Source organism: Canis lupus, chromosome 26 (genome assembly GCF_003254725.2).
Source record: "Canis lupus dingo isolate Sandy chromosome 26, ASM325472v2, whole genome shotgun sequence".
Lineage (NCBI taxonomy): Eukaryota > Metazoa > Chordata > Mammalia > Carnivora > Canidae > Canis > Canis lupus.
This window is the reverse complement of record NC_064268.1, coordinates 15,641,220-15,662,092: the sequence shown is the minus strand read 5'-3', so window position 1 is coordinate 15,662,092 and position 20,873 is coordinate 15,641,220. Positions and strand designations below refer to the sequence as shown.

At 47.5% G+C, this 20,873-nt stretch overlaps 1 protein-coding gene and 1 long non-coding RNA gene across 3 annotated transcripts in view; one reads left to right on the top strand and one right to left on the bottom strand.

The window, feature by feature from the left end:
• The window catches only part of SRRM4 (serine/arginine repetitive matrix 4), a 153,346-nt gene that overhangs the window by 7,215 nt on the left and 125,258 nt on the right, over positions 1–20,873 (bottom strand). The window contains exons 8-12 of the mRNA XM_025474134.3: positions 20,016–20,172; positions 6,665–6,969; positions 2,463–2,666; positions 1,614–1,724; positions 882–1,022 (exon numbers count right to left, since the gene is read on the bottom strand). Coding sequence (XP_025329919.1) covers positions 882–1,022; positions 1,614–1,724; positions 2,463–2,666; positions 6,665–6,969; positions 20,016–20,172 — 918 coding nt within the window. The remainder of the gene's footprint in view (positions 1–881; positions 1,023–1,613; positions 1,725–2,462; positions 2,667–6,664; positions 6,970–20,015; positions 20,173–20,873) is intronic.
• LOC112676644 (uncharacterized) overlaps positions 1–20,873 on the top strand; it is a 40,381-nt gene that overhangs the window by 8,944 nt on the left and 10,564 nt on the right. For both annotated transcript variants that reach the window (XR_003146644.3, XR_007406097.1), the window contains exon 2: positions 17,732–17,789. This is a non-coding gene — a long non-coding RNA (uncharacterized LOC112676644). The remainder of the gene's footprint in view (positions 1–17,731; positions 17,790–20,873) is intronic.

The window sequence follows — 20,873 nt, the reverse complement described above, 5'->3', positions numbered from 1 at the left end:
GCTCCATTCCTGTGAGTCCCTGGATGGAATGGCTGACCCTTGGAGGGCCAGGAGGAACTGATTGTCCGGAGCCAATTTCAGGACAGCACTCAGCCATTCTTCCTGCTTTCAAGGCCTAAAACTACGTGTCCATTCAGACCTCAGGTTTTTTTTGTAGGGCTTTTCTTATCTAAGACCTTAACTGTTAGAGGCAACCTGATCCACCTAATCTGACCATTCAATCTGTAACAATGACACAGCGAGGGTTCTAGTGTTTTGCATTTCAGTTTACAAAGTGTGTTCCCATCTCTTTGCCCCCCTTTTTTTTTCATCTTCATGATACACACTCCTGAAGGAAATATTCATGGATGAGAACTGAGAATCTGGGAGGTGAAGAGACTTCTCCAGCTTACCAGGAAAGTGGCACAGCCAGGTTCCACTCCAGATCCAGTGCTCTCCCCCTGGCCCACCGAGGCTCCCTCTAAATTCCTTTGGCACCTAAAGATCCTTCTTGCCCTCTCCACACTTGGTGCCAGCTATGATCAGGGCCTATTAAAGCCTGGCATGTGGTCTGACCGTGATCCGTCTTCGCTGGCCGGCTCCACCCCCAGGAAAAGACCGGTCCCGCTGCTTTGCCCCCTTCGCCCGGGATGCGACCTCGCAGCCCTCTCCGCAGACCCCGGCCACACCCCCTCCTCAGGCTGTCCCCACCCCTGTCCCGGGGCACCCATCCTAGCCCCGCCCCGAGGCCCTGACCTCTCCTGTCAGGCCTCGCAAATTGCCTGAGCTCCCACAATCCTGAAATCCAGCTCCACGGGGTGCAGGGGAGATCCCGAGGCCCCGACGGGTGGGAGGGGTGGGAGTGAGGGTGAAGGTGGGCACCCCGGCCCTCCTGGCCTCACCTGGTTATCCTCCGCGCCTCCAGGTGGCTCGGGGAGTCTCTCCGGCGCTTGCGCATGGGCGAGTAGGACCGCCGTCTCCGACGTGCTCGCTCGCGCTCCCGCTGCTGCGAGTCCTTCTCATTGTACTTGGGGTCCCGCTCCCTGAAGGGGTGCGGGGGTCACTGGGGAGCCGGGGCTGGCTTTTCCGCATGAGCCAGGGGCACTCACTTCCTCTTCCCTGCGCCCCGCACCTCATTGCAGCAGGTGCTGGGTTCCTCCCGGGGCCCCAGGGAACGCGGTGGGGAGTAGGACAGGGCTCTGGTTCAGTATTGTGGGGAGACCAGGCGTGGGCGCGGGTGTCGGCCTTCGAGGGTGGGCGTTACAGGGGCCTAGGTGCTGCGGGGTTAGGATGTGGCGGTCCAGAGGGCCCTGGTGCATGCGTAACAACTGCGGCTCTGAATAACGGGGATCAAGGGTAATATTAGGTGCGTGAAGAGGCTGAGGGCCGGGGATGCGAATTCTGGGGTGTGGCTGGCTGTACTTTCCAGGGGGGCCGTTAGAACCCCAGGATATGTTACACGTCTCCACTCCAGCCGAGACCAAAGAAACTACGAGGATGCTGGGTGGTCTCCCCATCCCTACTCCCTCAAGGCTGGACAAAGGGGGAGCTGGGGCGGGGCTTGGGTGACGCTGCGCAGAGGCCGGGGGGAGGGGCCGCGAAGGCGGAGCCCGGGCTTGGGGGCGGGGCTGTACCTGCCGGGGCTGTACCGCGAGTAGCTGGGGCTGCGGCGCGATCGCGAGCTTCTGCTCGGCGGGCTCCTCTTGCCAGACTTGGAGGAGTAGCTGGAAGAGCGCGAGTAGGACCTGCGGGACACGGTAAACAGTCCCCGAGGGCCTGCTGGGCTTCGCCGGGGCCGTGCCGGGGTCGTCCCGCAGGGGTAGGGTTGTATGCGGCTGGTCCCCCGAGGGCGACTTTGACTTTCTGGACGCCAGACCCAGGAATCTGGCCCTTTCCTGAGAATGAAATTCCCTCTCTTTTGGGCGACTAATAATAATATTGGTAACTCCTCCTTACTGAGTTCTTACCATCTAAGGCCACTTACTAGTTATGTGACTTTGGACAGGTGATCTCACCTCTCTGAGCCTCTGTTTTCTCATCTATAAAATGGGGATAAATAATCATACTTTCCCTATACAGTTGTAAATTCAATGAGTAAATCACTTACATACCTCACATAGGCAGCACACAGGAAAGGTTAGCTATGACTGTTAGGCTGTTAGGTATTTCATTGAATTAATGCTTTGTGTGCATTATCTCATTGAATCCTCAACACATTGTAGGGCGAGGTACTATTATCAATCTCATTCCACAGATTGGGAAACAAAGACACTGAGAGGTGAATGTTTTCATTTTGCAGATAAGGAAACTGAGGCTCAGAGAGGTTATCTGAGCCACCAGCTAGGAATGGGTACAGTGGGCATTCAAACTCATGTCTGACCTCCCCCCCCGCCCCCCACCAGGGCCAAAGGACATTTCCAGTTACCATAACTAGCTCCCTAAGGAGGAAAGCTCTGCAGATCAGAGGCCAAAACTGCACTCACCTTTTTCCAGAGGAGGTGGATCGGCTTCGGGTGTACCTGGGGGAGACTCTGGGGTTTGGGGATCGGGAGGAGTGGCTGGAAGAGCGGGTGCTGGCATAAGAAGGGCTGCGGGAGCAACCTCTCATAGGGGAGCTCCGGGCTGTGGATGGGACCAAACCAGACTTCTTCACCTCTGCACATTCCAGGCATGGCGACTGAAATCCTCTGCAGATGTGGGGAGAACTCCTGTCAGCACTGGCTTGCCTGCCGATCTGGAGGCATCTGCTGATACTCCTCTGCCTACCTTTGCCTAGGCTGTGGTACTCTCAGAAACCCCTTTCCACCTATTCCCATCTTACTGCCTCTGGAAAGACTTTCCAGAGCACAGATGTTAGAGGAATAGGAACAGAGGGGAACACATTCCACAAGGGCACTTCAGAGGATTTTAGGTCAGTGGGCATAATGGTAAATAACACCAAATCACATAGACATTTATTTCCTTTGGAGTCTTTTTTAATCCTGGTTACATTAATGAGAATGGGTTGGGTAGTAGTGGGTTTTCCACTATCTCTGTAATACTGGCAGTCACCCAGACATGGTGCTCAGAGCCTTGGGAAGGCAACTGTTGCTAACTAGAATTAAATACACTGTCTTTATGTATTTTCATATATAAATCATGTATTTTGCAAATGCTTTCTATTTAGGACAAGTGCTACAAATTTTCTATGTAAGGTAGTAATGTAAGTTTCCTTATATAAAAAAGTGAGTTTATTAAAATAATATCAGTAGTATAGGGATGTGATTAAAATCAACAAGGGGCCATACAGGTGGTTCAAGTTTGGGAAGCTTTGATGTAGCCCATTTTGCAGATGGGGGAATTGGGACCCAAAAAGAGTGAACGGTTGTTCAAAATCACCCAATGACAGGATCCTGTCCTCTGTATTCCCACCCTGCTTAGAGCCATGTGAAGCTCACGTTGAGTTCTCAGTAAGGACCTGTTCATTTGGTTTGAGCCAAGAGTCAAGTTCCAATCATGTTAATATGGTTTCCAGGCTCATCATTATCTGGCCCCGCTTACCCCTCCAGTTTCACCTCTTGGCACTTTCCTCTCTTGACTCCAGCCATGATAGACTACTTGTTTGTCCTGGAATATGCCTGTTCTTTCCCTGTCTCCAGGCTTTAGAACATTCCCACTGCCTGGAACCCTCTTCCTTCCCCTCCTCACCTGACAATAACTATTCATGGTTCAGACTTCAGTTTGACCACACCTTTTCTGGGAGGCTTTCCTTGACATCTCCCTGCATCTAGTTGGGTGGCTTTCCATATGTTACCGCAGCCCCTAGCCTCTATGCATCCCCTGTCCCTGGAAGAACTCACTTGGTCTTACATTTTTCTTTTCCTCCCCCTTGGCTATTGAACTCCTTGGGGGAGAGGACTCGATTCTAGATACTGTATCCCAGCATCTCACATCTGTCCAAGGTCATGAATAAATAGTTGTGAAGAAACATATTGTCATGGATGCCCTCCCAACCACCTCAAGAAATTGGTGCTAGCCTCTCCAATTTAAAGAGAAGACTCAGAAGGGTTAGTTACTTCCTCAAGGCTACCCAGAGTCTCAAGCTCTCATCTGTCCAGCTTCAAAGCCCCTGTCCCTGTCACCTCACCAGTCCCCAACCTTTACTCTCCAAGGTTCCATGGATTTAAAGCTGATAATGTCTCTTCCATTCAGCCTTCTGCTCATTGCTGACATGACATAAATAATCATGAATTTAGAGATCATTTGTATTTCAAAATGAAAGGCTGAGTTTAAATTATTTAACTTGGCTGTCCATGTAGATTAAAAGAAGCAGGTAACAGCTAGATGCCACTTAGACTTTAGCTTCAGTGCTATGACAGATCTGTGTTTGAATCCCAGTGCTGTCCCTTATTAACTGAGTTTCTTAACTACTCTGAGTCTCAGTTTCCCCACCAGCTAAAAGAGGTCAATGCTAATACTTATCCCATAAAGGTTCTATGAGGAGTTAAGGAAGATTATCCATGGCAAGCACTCAGTGTGGACCCTTGCATATAATCAGGGCTCGACACATATTAGCAGTCATTGTTATTATCAGTTGTTATTACTATTGCTATTCTGGTTCTTTTTCTTTCTTTTCTGCTATGGAGTATAAAAGTAGACACTCGTCCTCCCTCTCTCATCCGGGAATTTCACTGTCTCTTCTTGGAGACATTGATGTTTGGTTTGACCCAGCTCCAGCTCCCAGGCAAGCTTGGGTGTGAACTGAGGCCAGGGATGTCCTAGGGCAGGCAAACCAGAGGCTACATGTGGAAGCCAAGCTGTTTGTCCAGAACTGAAGTGGGCTACGTGTTGGGAAGAAAGGGCGCTCTGTCCTTAAAGCAGCCTTTAACTGCTTCACTGCTAAGGCTTTGGGGCTATCATCCTGACATCTTGGCCACTCCAAACAAAAGCAGGCTCCCACCCCCAGAAGAAAGAAGACCCCACTGTTAGCCTTGCAGAATGTACCAGCAAACCTTTTCCACTCCTCTTGCATCTACCTCATTAATTATATGCTCCAGAGAAAAAGGATCATGCTATTTTTATTTCTCCAGCACCAAGCTGAGTGGTTGGCTTATCGGAGGTACCTGATAACCAGGAGAGGGATAAGTAACTGCATGAATGATCTAGAGTAAATGATCAGCGATTTTTACTAGCTATTATTGTGACATTATCCTCAGTGATTAGCATTTTGCTGTGATTTCTTGAATGAGAGGGTAAGGGGTAATGAAGTAGAATTATAACTGGCTCATAAGCAACTGCACGGAAGGGTTCTCTGCAGGAAAACTGCATCTAGCAAGTGCACTAAGAGACACACACTATACATGGGTGTGTGCGCGCATGTGCACATGCACACACGCTCACACACAGGTTGCAGGTCTATGGGAACTCTCTGTACTCTGTGCATCTACAACCCATCCTACTATCAACATCCCACACAAGAGCGATACATTTGTTACAGTGAACCTCCGCTGACACTCCACCACCCCAAAGTCCACAGTTTCCATTAGCATTCACTCTTGTGAACTTAATGGGTTTTGACAAATGTAGAATATGTATTCACCATTGCAGTGTCGTACAGAATCCGTACTGCACCTGTTCATCCCTCCCTACCACCTGCCCTCTCTACCTCTCTCTACCCACTGATCTGCTTACTGTCTCCATAGTTTTTTTTTTTTGCCTTTTCCAGAATATCATAGAGTTGGAATCATACCATATGTAGCCTTCAGATTGGTTTCTTCCACTCATTTAAATTTCCTCCATGTCTTTTCATGGCTTGATAGCTCATTTCTCTTTAGTGCTGAGTAATATTCCATTGTGTGGATGTACTACAGCTTATTCACCTACTGATGGATGTCTTAGTTGATACCAAGTTTGGGCAAGTATGAATAAAGCTGCTATAAACATCCAGGAACAGGTTTCTGCATTGACACAAGTTTTCAGTGCATTTGAATGTTTTTAAATAGCAGGGACTTTAAATGAATTTAATGTTAGGCTTTCTCCTGAGATTACTGGTAAAACTTTTTGCCTGCCCAGCCTCCATCCTCCCTGATATCAGTATCCTGACTTTTCCTTCAGAGAACCAGACATCCCCTATGTTTTGTGTATGTGGGAAGACTTCTCACGAACTCTGATGGTGGCATGTGACAAATTCTTGCCAAGAGCACAGCATCTCCTGGGCCACAGTGATTGGTCCAAGGGTGGGCAAATGACCCAACATGGACGAAACAATGAGAATCTTCCCTGGTATTTTGCTAAATTTTGGGGAAAGGAGTGTTCTCCTTCCACTGGCTGGCTAAACCGATAGAATGGTTGGCATATGTGAATGCTGCTTGGCACATGTGCCCATGCTTTAGGAGGATCTGCTTGAGAATGAACCCAATAGAGAAGGAAGCAGAGATGAGACATGTAATGGGAAAGACAGATTCTCAATGATGTATTTTTGAGTCCCTGGATCAAGGTGTACCTGAAGCTGATGTCCTTGTCCCCACCTCATGCCCCCCACCCCCAAAATTTTTTGCCAGTTTGAGTCTTTTCTCTCTTGCAAATCAAAGGCTCCTGGGTTAGGGGTGGGAAGTAGGTGGGTATAGGGCTAAGGTGAAAGACTGAGATAGTGGAGATAAGGCATATCGCCCCTCCCCCACCCGTTCTCCACCTCAGTGACACTGACCTTGACTCTCTGCCCCTGCTGGTAGGGGAGAGATTCTCCAAAGTGGCCCCCTTGTTCTGGGGTGAGGAGGTGGTGAAGGAGTTCCCTGAATCCGATGTGTTGCCACAGTTGAGCTCCCGGCTTTTGTTTAGGCCCCCACTGGGGCTCCCCTTCTCTTGACCCCGCGACCTGGCTGAGCTGATTTGCGTGGAGGGTGGTGAAGAGGTGTCATTGCCTGAGTCATACTCCTGGGAGCGTCCTCGGGAGGTGGTGAGCGGGCTGGCTGTTTTGGTAAAGAGGTCAGCTGCAGACCCCGACCCAGTGATCTGAAAGCAAAAACACCCGTTGGACACTGCTGATCACTGGGCCTGTGTGTTGTGTCTAAATAACCAAGAAATGTTTACCGTCATGATGCACTGTAACGAAAGGAAAGAGAGAGAAGAGGAAAGAGAGACGCCAAAAAAAACAAAAGCACAAATTCCTGAAAGAATTCCACAGAAAGGAGATTTTTTTTTTACCCCCTGCTAGAATAACTGGAAGATTTAGGTATCATGCAGAGAAAAAGCATGCGATCCAGATTAAACCAAAGAAAAAGGAAATTATACAAAATTTAATTTCTAATGAATTAACTCAAACAAAAGTGACAACTCAATCGAAAGGGGGGTGTGTGTAACACCCTTAACCTAAAACAATAATAAAAATAAAGGAAGGGGAAGGGGGAAAAGAAATGGGACCATGGGCATGAAAAACATGTATCTTTTAACTTAAAAACAAAAGAGAGAGATAAAGCCAAAATCTTAAACTTCAACCAAATCCTCAAACGAATTTGACTTTTTTTTTTTTTTTAAATAAAAAGTTCCCTGCATAGAACCCTACACAAATATCGCATGGGGAAAAGAAATGAAATAAAGAGAGTTTTTTTTTTTTTTTTAATATAAAGTCAAGGTCACAAAATGACATTTTGGTCTTTTTCAACTAAAGGGGAAAAGAAAGGGGGACAAAAAAAATGGAAGTCAAATAGTCTGACTGAAAACAAACGAAAACAAAAGCTCTCTACAGATATCTGTGTGTGTCCTTTTCCCCCTGGAGAAGGTAGCTAAGGCTCTCGAGTGGCTTCTAATAAATTCTCTCATGTCTTTGCGGATTTTATCCACTTACCAAGCAAGAGCTCCTCCTTTAGTACGTAGGTAAGGTGTAAGAGAAAGGGAAGAGCGGGCAACGTCAGTCCATCATTAGAGTCGAAATTGACAAGAAAAAACACACACCTTTCTGCACACCCTCACACTTGGCTCTGAGCTTTGAGTTTTGGTTTTTTGCAGTGTTCCTAAGAGGTTGAGGCATCACTTCAATTTGGTTTTCTCAGCAAGGGGACCTCAAGCCATCAACGGTAACCTTGTTCGTCCCTTGGTACCCAAGTTGGATCAAGAAACCCTTGCTGAAGACGCAGTGTGTGTGTGTGGGAGTGCTAGGATTTGCCTCCATCTATGTGTCAAGATCCAGAGGGTGTGTGCTTGTGACAAAGCGCTTTGGGATGGGGGGGGGCACTTGGACATTTGGCTTTGGGGTGAATGGGAATTGGGGGGGTCCCAGAGTCCTGTTTGGATCTAATCTGGGACAGATGGAGGAGGAAAGGGGGTGGAACCAGCCCTTGGGAAGGCAGTGGATGGTTTTCTTTAGATATTCAGACCAGTGTCACAGCTGTGATGACACAGGGGGTCTGGTCTGGCCCCTGCCAACAGTACTATGCTTATTTAGCCATGGGCAAGTCGGACTCCTGCCTTGGGTCTCCTCCAGCAATTACCATCCTTATGAGGCAAGAAATCTGTGGAGCTGGGAGGGTACTACCTGGAAACCACTTCCCCTGATACTACCTTATGGGTAGCTGAGACCCCAGAATTCTCTGTTTAAATGGCCTCTGAGCCCCCTGCCAGGGACTCTGCAGGCTCATCTATGGATCTCTTCTCCTGGGGACACACCTTGCTTCAGGTTTGCACACTCTTAGGTCCAAGGGTGGCCATTTGGACAGAGCTTTAATGTTCAGGCTGAGGTGTCCACGTGCATGTGTGGGAGGCCCATGGTGTAGGTTGGTGGGAGCGGTAGGAGGAGAAAGGGAGGGACCAGGGCCTTGAGGCAGGGTCCCCCACAACACACTGCCATGCTATTGCCAGCCACTCTGAGGGGGCTGAGATTCTAAAATCAACCCGGACTTTCCGGATCATTTTAAAGGTATGTTTGCCAAGATAGGAGAACATATTGTGTTTGTTTGCTGGCTTGACTTATAAACATTCAGATATCTAGTATGTGGGCCTCCTTCTCTACTCTTGCGCTGGGCCCCATGAATATTAGTGAAGCCTGACCATCAAGAGCCTGCTTCCTTCATACCCCTTATTCCTTGTGCCTTGTGCCTAAAGGAGTGGGACTTTTGGACTTTCTTAGAGAACCATTTCTGCCTTCTCAGCAACTGGTCATGAGGGTGAGACAGAGACACCAGAACTATGAGGGTAACAGCAAACTCTGGTGGCTCAGGATGTCAGCTTTTGGGCTGGGGAGGTGGAACTTCCTTTGTGGATTCTCCCATAGGCTTTGCACACAGACAAAGTGATGGTCCAGCTCTACCTAGTTCTACCTAGCACAGCGGCCACTTTATGTGCTTGGTGATCTGGGGAGCTTTGGTCTGAGACAAGGGACCGCAAAAGGCCCTGTTCCCATTCAGTGCCTCCATTTGTCTTCCTATTTGCAGTAGGGAAGCTGATCTTCCCCATCTCCGGGAGTTCAAAGGCAACACGTGTATTTCTACCACCTCTGTCAGGAATGAGAAAGCGTCATGGGGTCTGATGGGCTCTTGGACTGGGCCTTGGTCCAAGGATGGGTACAGATAATCTTTGCCTCGGAAATGGTGAATGTTTGGTGGTCAGAATATCACAAGTGAATCAGGCAAGCCATTTTTGGAGGGAACCAGGGGCCTGTGAGTATAATGGCCTCCATTTTCTATCCATGATAACTGACTTGCTACTTGGGGGCATCCAGACTGGCCTTCCTCTCCCCGGATACTTGTTCCCAGCCCTGACTGCCAATTTTCAAAGCATTTGTCCTGGTGCATCGTGGGTCCCCATGGGCAAGGAGTTCCTGAGTGTGAGGCCCCTCCAGGCTGATGGAAACAGAAGGGAACTTTGCCCTGTTCACCTTCTCATCCCTATACCCTGAGCTCACTTATACACTTTCAGCATGTCTCCACCTGACCATGACCATTATCCACGTGTAACCTGTGTAATTATAACTGAGAACTGTATAAAGCATGATGCTTTATACAGAGAAAATAGAGATAAAGGTCCTCTGGAATGTTCTCATTGGGTTAACCCTAGTGCCTGAAAATACCAACATCTCCTGCTTGTTTAAAAGTCTCATTTCTTTTGATGAATATAAATTCTTCAACATGGGTGACAATATCCTTTACAACCCAACTCAGATCACAGACCTCATCTCTTCCACATACCCCCACAGTGGCCTCTACAACCTAAGCCAATCGGTTAGAATTTTCTTGGTTTTGCGATGTCTTGCTCTCCCAACCCCAGGCCATTTGCACATGCCATTTCCTCTGCCTAGAATACTCTTCCCCATTAGTCCATTTCATATCGACTAAATTTATACATCCTCCATATTATATATCACCTCCTCCAGAATGCCTTCTCTAATCCCCCAGATCAGGATGGCACAACACTCCATAGTTCATTCATTCATTTGACCTTTCATTCGTTCACTCTTTCAAAAATGAGTTGCTTCTGTGTGCCACAGCACTGTTACTCAGTGGGGTAACATTGCTTGTTTTATTGCCTGTCTCTCCATCTGAGTGGGAGTTTGTTGAAGACAGATGCCATGCATGACCAGTTTGGTACTATACCCAAGTAACCACCAGTGCCTGGCACAGAGTAAGTAAGTGCTCACTATATTTGGCTAAATGAGTAAAGCTGCTCCATAGCCCCTTACAAGACTGAACTTGGGAGCCTGGGCCCATCCTAACTTAATTCAGTGGTGAAATGGCTGTCATCAGACCCTGGGGAGGTCCAACTGGGTAACTGCCAACTTGGGAATTTGATGGCTTTTTAAAGGAGGGACTGACCCCCATCATATTCAAAATAGTTCTAAAAAAACGAGGTGGATTATTAGCTGAAGGCTGGTGTCTCAAGACCAGCTCAGGGTTGGCTGTGTGATCAAGAGATAACTTTAGAACTGAGTCCTAGTGCATTCTCAAAAGCCTAAGTTCCAGGCTGAGATGAAAAGCTCCAGTTCTGAGAAGACTTCCAGATGAAACAAACTATGCTTGGTCTCCTTACTTCCCTTCCACTCTTTACTACTCTAGGAGGTAAGCTTAGAAAAGTGGCTGGATCTGGCCACTTGCACATAATAGGGCTGTTAGCTCATACTTTGTTCAGATTATAAAAAGGTGCTCCTTCTGGGTCAGGCGTTAGAAAACAATGCTCCCTTGGCCAGACTCATCTGGATAGTTTAATGGCTTCTTAGTTTTAGACTCCACCTTCTCCAGAGCTCTCTATTCACTCCATGCAAAGATGAGGAAAGATATTGAGGGGAGCCAGAGATAGAATGCGTGTGTGTGTGTGTGTGTGTGTGTGTGTGTTGGGGTGTGTGACAGCCATGATAATGCACAGAAGACCTTCATGATAGGCAGACAATGGAGGCCTCTGTGTTCTTGTCTCTGCTCCTTCCTAGACAAGTACTCACTCACATAAGATGTCAATAGTTGTTCACTCGATATTGACATGAGAAGATGGCTCCTCCTTGCTCCTCATTTAGATAACAGCCCTCTCAAAATTCATTTTTGAAGAGATCTTCATCTGTTGGGCATTAATTGACCTTGGCCCCTGTCCTCCCGGTTAGGCTGCAAAAACGATGCTCAAGATACTTGCTAGGAGGAGTCATTCTATACCCACAGTTGTCCAGGAACAATGCCCTCAGGGTACATGGGGCCCTGGTTTAAGACCTGGAGCCCTCATCCAGGGCACTCCTCTTTGGTCTACTCTGACCCCTTCCTCCATATCAGCCTTGTCCTTTTTCTGTCTTCACAAAGGCCTACCTGTGGGGCTTGGCATAAAAGCTCAGCCACTGTAAGATCTGTTTAATTACAAGATGAAAAAAAATCTGTCTTAATGTGGATTATCCCCAAAATCAAGACAGGAATTTGAATGCTAGTAGTTTATTTGAGAGGATAAGGAACTTCTGTAGGGGAGTGGGGAAATGAGATGAGGGAGAAGAGCCAATGAAAGATAGGTTATCAAACCAGCTATCATGGAAGGCAGTCGGAGGACACTCTGGAAGCCAGTGAGGAACTAACCCAACCAAGGAGGGAGCTGGGATATTTATACACCAGTTCTCCACCACTCATAGACTGAAGGCTGCACCCAGTGGGTGTCATTTCTCTAGTGTGCTCCTACTGCTGCACGACCAAGCAAAGTAGTCTTTGGTGGCCACAGAGCATCTTCCAGGAGCGGGAGCTGGCCTTGTGCCCTGAAGTGGAGAGTGTGAAGGGATGTAAATGAACAGTGTCTGCTTCAACATCCCAAATCACCATCGGAAAACCAACAGGCCAAGCTATGTTTTGCTTTAGCCACGTTTTCTTTAGCCCACTTAGTATATATGTACTTAGATACATAGCCTGCTTGACAGTAAATTTGAATTAGTTGCCAACATTGTAGAATGGGGTAGTTTCACATAACAGCTCTATTTCTAGTTTGTGCTGAAGAATAGGATCTGACAATGCTTGGTTCACATTTCTGCTCGCTAAGAATCAGCTTGAGAGAATGCAGCTGCCCGTTTTAGGCGGGGCGTAAACTTTTTTGGCCCCCAGCCCTCTGTGATCCCAGATGCTTATATTTATTAAGGCTGGCCCCTGAGACATCTGAGTTTGTGACCCTCTGTTCTTAGTGTCTGCTGCCACCCTGACCACTCCAAAAGCACCACAAACACAGTGAATCCTGTATGCTCCATCTCTCCCTTCCAGAACTATGAAATGGATTGCTCCATCCTCTCCATCTCAATCCTTTTCATTTCATCCCTCTTAGGCTCTTGCCAATGGAAGGAACCAGAAGACCAAAGCCAGACCCTGACAAGATCCTCCCTTCTGGATCAGGATCGCTAATCTCAGATTTTTTTCCTCCCTAAGGACAAACTGTATTTCACAAACTCATGGCCATTGGAAGAAAGCAAACAAGCATTTTCCTTTTACTCCCTTGGCCCCCTCCAATGTGAAGCTCTGATTTTTTTTTTCCTCTTGAAACCATAAGCTTGACTCATCTCCTTGTTCCTTAATATACTCAATGTTAACACGTGGGTTTTTCTAATAAGTAATTAAATCCCCCCCACCACCAACCCCAGCTCCTGGCATTTCACTGGGAGTCTCTCTCAGCCCTCCAGGGAAGCTGGCACTGTTATTTATTGTTTTTGTTTCAAATCATTATTTAATCAAGAACAGGGAAAAAAGGCAACCTCTCACTTACACTTCAAAATTTAATTTCAGCTGAATTCTGAGATCAAGAGGCAGCACGGCCTAATAGGTTACAAAAATACAATCAAGAAGAGAATTCCAATTAAACTGAACAAGTCCATTTACTGAGCTTCAAATGGCCCCATGGAGAGAGATGGCTATAAATTTTTTTCCCCTCCCTGCCATATGGGGGACTGGAAATTCTCATGTGAATATAGAGCTGCATGGCAGAGCTTTTTGCTAGAGGGTTCTGGTTATTCCTTAAAAAAAAAAAAATCCTTTTGTTTCACAAAAACATTAAGTTTATTTTCCTTGCTGTTGTTCATCTTCCTTTGTACACTAATTAGGAAGACAGAAAAAGAATGGGTTCCTTGACCTTTGTGAGTCCGTGTGAGAGGAGGCGGGATGCGGGGACAAGAAGATGATGGGAGTCCTTCAGGGCTGGGGCGATCCCATGGGGCAGTGCAACTGCAATTGACTTTGGGCCCATGTTTGTGGCCTGGCTTCCTCCGTCTCTGCCACCACCACCCCGTCCCCAGCCCAGGCGGGAAGTTGAGGGGAGATGGCAGCTCTGGGGCTAACATTCCCCTGAAATCCTCCCTGCTGCCCCCAGCCTACGGGTTCTCAATCTCTATATGGATCCACTCAGACAAATTTTGCACCAGGCCAAATTGAAATGGAGACAAGTTAAGTTCAATGTAATGAGTTTTTCATCCAGCTAAATGCATTTGATTTAAGGGCTCATCCTTGCGTCGGAGGCCATGTCAGTACCACCTCTTCTGGTGGTAAGATGTCACTTTCGTGATAGAAAATGGTGCTTTTCTTTTATTCTGAACTGACATGGTAAAAGTAAAAGTTAACAATGCTATGCCACTTTCCATTAAAAAATAACCACCACCACAACAGGTCCAAGTGCCCGTCTCATACCGCCCTTCCTCCGCATTCTTCTGGTCCCTCTCTGCTCGCAACTGCAGTGAATGGTGTGGCACGTGGAGTCTCTTGGCTGAGTAGCTCGAAGGCTTTTGCAGAATGTGTGAGAGCCTGGATCGGGGTCCGAAGGCTGGGGCTACCACATGGTCTCCCTTAGCCTCCTTTTCCCTGTCTGCAAAATGGGATGCATCCTTTCATCCTATCTTTCTCCTAGGCTTATTCTGAAATTCACCTCAGATTGTAGATATGATTAAGCTTTTTGAACCCAGAGATACTTCAAAAACATCACAGCTAGGATGATTAGGAGTAAGCTTAATATAACCACTGCGATGACAAATAATAACGCTAGCAACGACTGCATATTGAGTGCTAGTTATGTCCTGTGCATTGGGCGAAACTGCTCACACAGAACTGAAATTGAATGAGGCTAGGATCCTTGTCTGTCTTGTTTACTGCTGCTCACCTAGCACTTGGAACAGTGTCTGGCACACAGTAGGTGCTGAATGCAATTTTTTTTTAAATGAATGGATACCTCAACTCACTCCATCCTCACAACCACCCTATGAAATAGGTATGATTATTAGCCCGAAGTATAGATGGGGATGCCGAGGCCCAGGGAAGTGAAATGACACAAGGGAAGTCATGTCGTTAAGCACATGGATTCTGAGGGCACACTTTCGTGTTTGGATCCTAATTTCTCCATTTCATTTAGCTGCCTTCCACTGAGTTGTTCTAGGCCATGGCTTCCTCAATGTAAAATGGACATATTAGTAGAAGTTCCCTTGAAGAGCTATTATAAGAAATCGATGAGGTGGCACAGGTGAAGAATTCAGCCTAGCACCTGGCACATGGTAGGTGCTCAATTGGTCTTGGTTGTTGTTGTTACCCAGGGTCGCCCAGGGAGGCAAGATCAAGAACCCCAGAGTCTACAGATCTGCCTCAAAGCCCATGACTTCCTCAGTGCCCTCTACAGCCTCCCCCTGTTGACAGGTTTCACAAGGCTCTTTTTTATGGACCCCAGGTTCTTTCTGCTGTCTTTCCTGTTCTTCTTCCTTTTCTCTTTTTTCCTCTTCTCCTCCTTCCTCCTCCTCTTGTTTCTCTTCTTCCTCTTCTTCTCCCTCTCCCTTTTCTCTTTCTCCATCATCTTTTCTTTCTCCTCCCTCTTCCTCTTGTTTCTCTTCTTCTTCCTCTTCTCTTTCTCCTTTCTCTTCTTTTTCTCCTTCCTTTTCTCTTTCTCCCTCCTCTTCCTCTTGTTTCTCCTTCCTTTTTCCTTCTTCCTTCTCTTCCTCTCATTCTTCTCTTCCTCGTCCTCCTCCTTCTTCTCTTGTCATGGGATCTGCAGGTTTTTGTTGGGAAGGTACACATGGCAACTACTGGCCCAAGCTGGAGGTGGAAGGAGGAGAAAAGGAGCCCGCACTTCTCCTTGGTCTAGCTTCCATTGTGATCAGCCCTCTTCCAGATTCCCTCTCCCGTAAGGGCACACTTGACAGAGAGCTCCGTGCCCTGTGACAACAGGGAAAGGACTTGGCCAGGCCTTGGCCAAACCTTGGCACCACTAACCCCTCTGTCCTCCAGTTGGTCCTCTGGCTATCAGAGGAAGCTTCTGAGACACAAGCCACGATTCACACCAGCTCTCCTTCCTCCCAACTGGGCCACCTACTGAAGTTACTTCAGCTCTGTGAGCCTGTTTTCCTGTCTGAAAATGGTGGTAATAATTGTATCTATCTCAAAGAACTGCTCTGTGGATCAAATAGCAACAACAACAACTGCGTAAAGTATGGGACAGTTTCTAATGTTACTTTACTTTTGTCCCTTTGTTCTAACAAAAGTACCGGTACACAGAGGTATCTCCCTCTCCTTTTATTCATTAGTCATCTCCATTTCATCTCATCCTTCAAAGCCCAGCTCTAATGTTCCCTTATTTGTAATGCCCTCCCAGGCATGGAGACAGCATTGTCTTGTCCCTTCTCTACATTGTACTTACTTCCATCACCACCAGGGTGGATAGCCTGGGTATTCAGCAACTGGGGAGGATGGACATTGCCCCATCCGAAGGTAGCTGGCCTTGGTACTGAAGGCTGTCAGGTAGCACTTTCTAGTTGCTGAACTGTGAGGAAGTCCCGAGGTACCAGGGGAGGGAGGGAGTAGCTTTGTTGACTTGGAGGGTAGGGAGGGTAGGGTGGTGACTTGGAGGGTAGGGTGGTGTCTATTAGCCAACTAGCGCACAAGTTTTGGAATATTCTGACAACCGGGAAGGAACTGGTGCTCACTGACTCAATCTCAGCCCTAGTTACTTATCTCACTGTAGTGCAGCCTTCTGTTGACTACCAGACTGAGCTCTGGGGTTGAGGAAGAGTGTTTTATTCATCTCTGTCTCCCTGATGCCTTGAACAGAGATGGTTGAGTGGAGATAAAGAACATGAATGGGGCTGTGAAGGGTCCCTAAATCATCTCCTTAGGACCCTCCATTTGGATTTGGGCTCTGACTGAGCAAGAGGGCTTCAGGTTATCTTTAGCTTACCAACTAGGATTTCAATAAGACACAACCTGAATTTGCATATTCATATATGCAAATATGCCCCTTGATGTAATGTGCCTGTCTTTGATTTTTTTAAAGAGCCGTGCATTTGAAATACCTGCAGCGGAGTATGTCAGGAACCAGGGTGTAGGAGACCCTCTGTGCTAAGGCTCCTGTTTATCCCCAGAACCCCATCTCTTGCTCTGGAATTCCACCTCCATCCCAGACTCCAGAACCCCATCTCTTGCTCTGGAATTCCACCTCCATCCCAGACTCCAGTCTCCGTTTCCTGCTTCCTTTGCCTGATTCTTTTTCATCACTAGTTTCTCAGTGGTTGCCTTCTCTGCCTTAACATAATACTAACCCTGGTATCCCTTCCCTGCCTGCTTCCTCCTATCCCATCTCAGCATCTCTGCATTAATTGTGGTGCATTGTCTTTTGTAGTTTTTACTTTGTCTCTCTCCTAAGAAGGCACAGGCCCTTCTATATTCACCAGATCCTGAGAGCCATGGCAGAGCTTAACCCTTGATAGATGTTTTGGGAGATAACTGGCAGATTTGAATGAATGATTGGGTGGGTTTTTCAGGGGCAGTGACTTTGCTGTTCTCTTTACCAGGGAGCTCAGGAAAATCCTGGGGCCAGGACTCTCAGAAAACCTGGTCCAACCTGGCATCTTCATCCATCTCTGCCTTTTGCAGGAGAGAAGAGGAGAAAGAGTCTAGCATGGAGGGCACTTGGAGGGCTAGACTTGGGGGTATCTGATGCCCCCAGAAGTCAGGCAACTATGAGTAGCGTGGGGCTAGCCATTAGGGCTGCAGCTGCTATTTGGGATGGAGGAAGCTGAAAGCAGAGGCAGCGGGGGCCCTGGCCCTGGTCCCAAGTCATGCACTGACTAGCCCGGGCCTGGAGCCATACTATGATTACTATGACTACTCCTACTACTACCAGTGCTGCTAACTATTGTCACTGCCCCACTACTATTTCCATGGCTACTCTTACTGCTGCCACTACTATTATCGGCAGTGACTATGAAGCATTTCCCCACTTGCCTGTTGCAATCTAAAACATTTACTTACATTAAGTCACTGAATCTCCACACTATGCCTCTTCCGAGGCAGGTCTCATTGTTTGCCTCATTTTGCAGATTTAGAGAAAACTGAAGCACAGGAAGTTTATGGAACTTGCTCAAGGTCCCACGGTTGGTAAGTACCCGGAATGCTGTAGTTGTAACACCCACAGGTATTTTCTGAGTTTTTCCCCTGTGTCAAGCACCAGACCCCAATACTTCACAATATTACTTTGCTTTTGTCCTAACAACAGGGTTTTTTGAAGAGACTTATTCTCTGCATTTTTTTAACAGATGAGGAAACAGTAACTCAAAAAGGTTTAAGTAACTCTCCCTAGCTCAGAGCCAGTATTTGATGGCATCATCATAGCACTGTGTTTTGAATGACTTTGACTTGTGATAGCCCATGGAAGTAATTCTCTTCTCTGAGTCTCAGGTTTCCAGTTTCCCTTTTTGGAATCAGGGCATTGTGCTAGGTGAGCTCTTTAATGCCAGGCATTTCTAGATATGGGTGAGCTTTCAGCTCTTCTGATAGGGGTTGGGCCCATGGGAAACATTGAGTCTTCAAGAACCAACAGCCAATCTGGTTCCTCACCAGCTGGTATGGGAGGACCACACATTTTCTTTTTTTTTTTTTTTTAAGGAACGTCCAGCCTTTTGCAACATCTTGACAGACCTAGCCTATTAGGAAACCATCTCAGGCAGGTGATCAAACAAGCCAGCTGCTCCCAATGGCACTTTTTAGCGAGGGCCAGTTGGGGCCACCAAGTGGATTGCCACAAATACCAGGACCAGAATGACTGGGTGATTTTGACTCACTTAAATTCTCTACCTCTTATTGCTTTTATTTTTATTTATTTTTAAATTGCTTTTATTTTGAATTGATTTCTAACTTCACAACAATTCCTCTGAGAGACAAATGAGATTGTCATGCTCATTTTCCAGGTGAGGAAGTTGGGGCCGGGAGGGGTAGAAGGAATTGTCCAGCCAAGCCAAGACTCCCACCCATACCTCTAGACTCTCTGCCATCTTGAAAAGACCTTTAATAGGACATCAGCAGAGGAGGAAATGCAAAATATCCAGCAACCACAAGACAGCTCTACAAAGGGGGCGCCTGGGAATGTTGCAAATGGTTCTAGTTGGGCAAAGGATTTGAGCAAAATGAGGCACAGGGTGCCTCAACTGGTAAAGAAGAGCTTCTCAGAATGCACTGCAGGTGATAACTTGCATCAGATAGTACCAACTAGTGTTTATCATCACCTTCCCTTTCTGACCTTCCTGCAAGCACCCCAAGCTTCTCCTCATTTTCACCTCATCCGAAAATTTCAGATTTACTCATAGCTAGAGGAGATAGGTCCCTTCCAGCTGCCAACTGCGATTGTAGGCTATGTCAATATTGTGTCTCCTCTCTTTTGTGTATCTGTCCTTTTAGCATCAACAAAAGGCCTTTGCATACTTTATCTTACTGGAAATCCCGACAATCCCATATGAAAATGGTATTATTTCATGTTTACCAATGAGAACACTGGGTTTCAAAGAAGTGAAGTGACTTTCCCAAAGCCACACAACCAGGGAGTAGCAAAGCTAGGACCTGAGTTCAGCTCCAACCCTACATCCCTTGCTCAGGAAACTTCCTGGCATCTGAAGTCACATTCCGGCTCCTCTTTGTTGACCTGAGAAAGCATCACATGATTCCATTCAATGGTGGGTTGCTAAATCAGATTCACTCTTGCTTTGCTCTGTGGCTTCACCCCAGACAGTAACCTCTCTGAGCCTTGCTTTTTCTGTCCCACCTGTGGAAGGGACCAATGAGAGCAGCCATGCCCTCGATTCCCTGAGACCTTGTGTGGATGCATGAGAGGACCCAGATCAAGTGCTATGAGCTCCTTGAAGGAAAATCCTCATATACATTCAAGGCCGTGTTTATATAGGTGAAATCAAATCCCAGCTGCTAATCAATGCTGCAGGCTAGCTGGCATCAAAGATACAGACTTCACTGAAAAGCTCGGAATGCCTCGGATACATCAAAGACCCCCTCTTTTCCTTCCTCCCCAAAGAAACCTCCTATGGGTGTCTCACACATGCATTCCTGCAGATGTCACTCTGGAGACCAGCGTGCAGTTTTCAATGTTTCCCCGATAGAAAGCCTGGGTATTTAGCTTTACTTCTCCCCCACCCCAACCGAGTGCTGCCAAAGGCTGGTGAATGACCATTTGGTTAATCAATAATGAGGGCTGAAAGCCAGTGGCATGTTTGCCCGAAGCTGAATTAAAATGTGACGTACACTGCCCTGAACTTGTGCTTCCATCTCCCCCAAGTGTCATGGCCAAGACTGGCCGAGGAGGCCGTGTGGAATACTTACTACACCCCTGGCCGACAGGAGGCTGAGCATCTGGAGGGGCTGGCTGGGCGGGTGGCTGGAGCGGGCCTCCGGGCTGGCCTTGCCGAGGGTCCTGGAGCAGCGGTGGGAGTGCCTTCGGCGGGACTTCCGCCCTTCCTCGGGGGACCTGCCGCGGTGCCTGGGGGCCGGGGAGAGAGGAGAGGGTCTTCGGAAGGGGAGTGTGGCACAGGGCTGGCTGTAGGGCCAGTAGGACCTGAGGACTATGGAATGTGTTTGGGGATGTTTATATGAACTATGTGTGCTTCCATCTATCCCTCTATCTGCCCCCCCGCCACTCCCACCTGCTCTTTCATTCAGTAGCTTGTTCTCTCATTTGTTCCTTCCACAAAGGTTTATTCATGTACCTGACTCTGTTTGGGGGCCTGGGAATGCAGCTGGGAAGACAAAAAACATCCCAGCCTCATTCGGTTTCATGTCCTTGCTGTATGTGTGACGGTCTATCAGTATGTTTGTACGTGACTGTGTGTGTATGTCTGGGTGTGTGTCCATCTGTGTTTGTCTATAAATATGACTGTGCGTATCTGTATGTCTTTGCATATGTGACTTCGCCATCTGTAAAACAGATGCATCCCAGCGACTGTCACCCAAAACTTTTGGGAAAAGAGTAGCTGGAAAAATGACAAGGGTGGTCAGACCCTATAAGCTGGTCAGACCCGGGCTGCCCTGTCTGCAGGAGAAAGCAAAGGAGTCTCTGACTCTTTACAAATGGTATAGTTAGACTCTGTTGGCCTGGCAGCTCTGGGCCATGGTAGAAAGAAAAGTAACACCTCATTGATTTGCAATCCCTTCTGAGGGTAGTTCTCAGTCCTCTCTCCAACT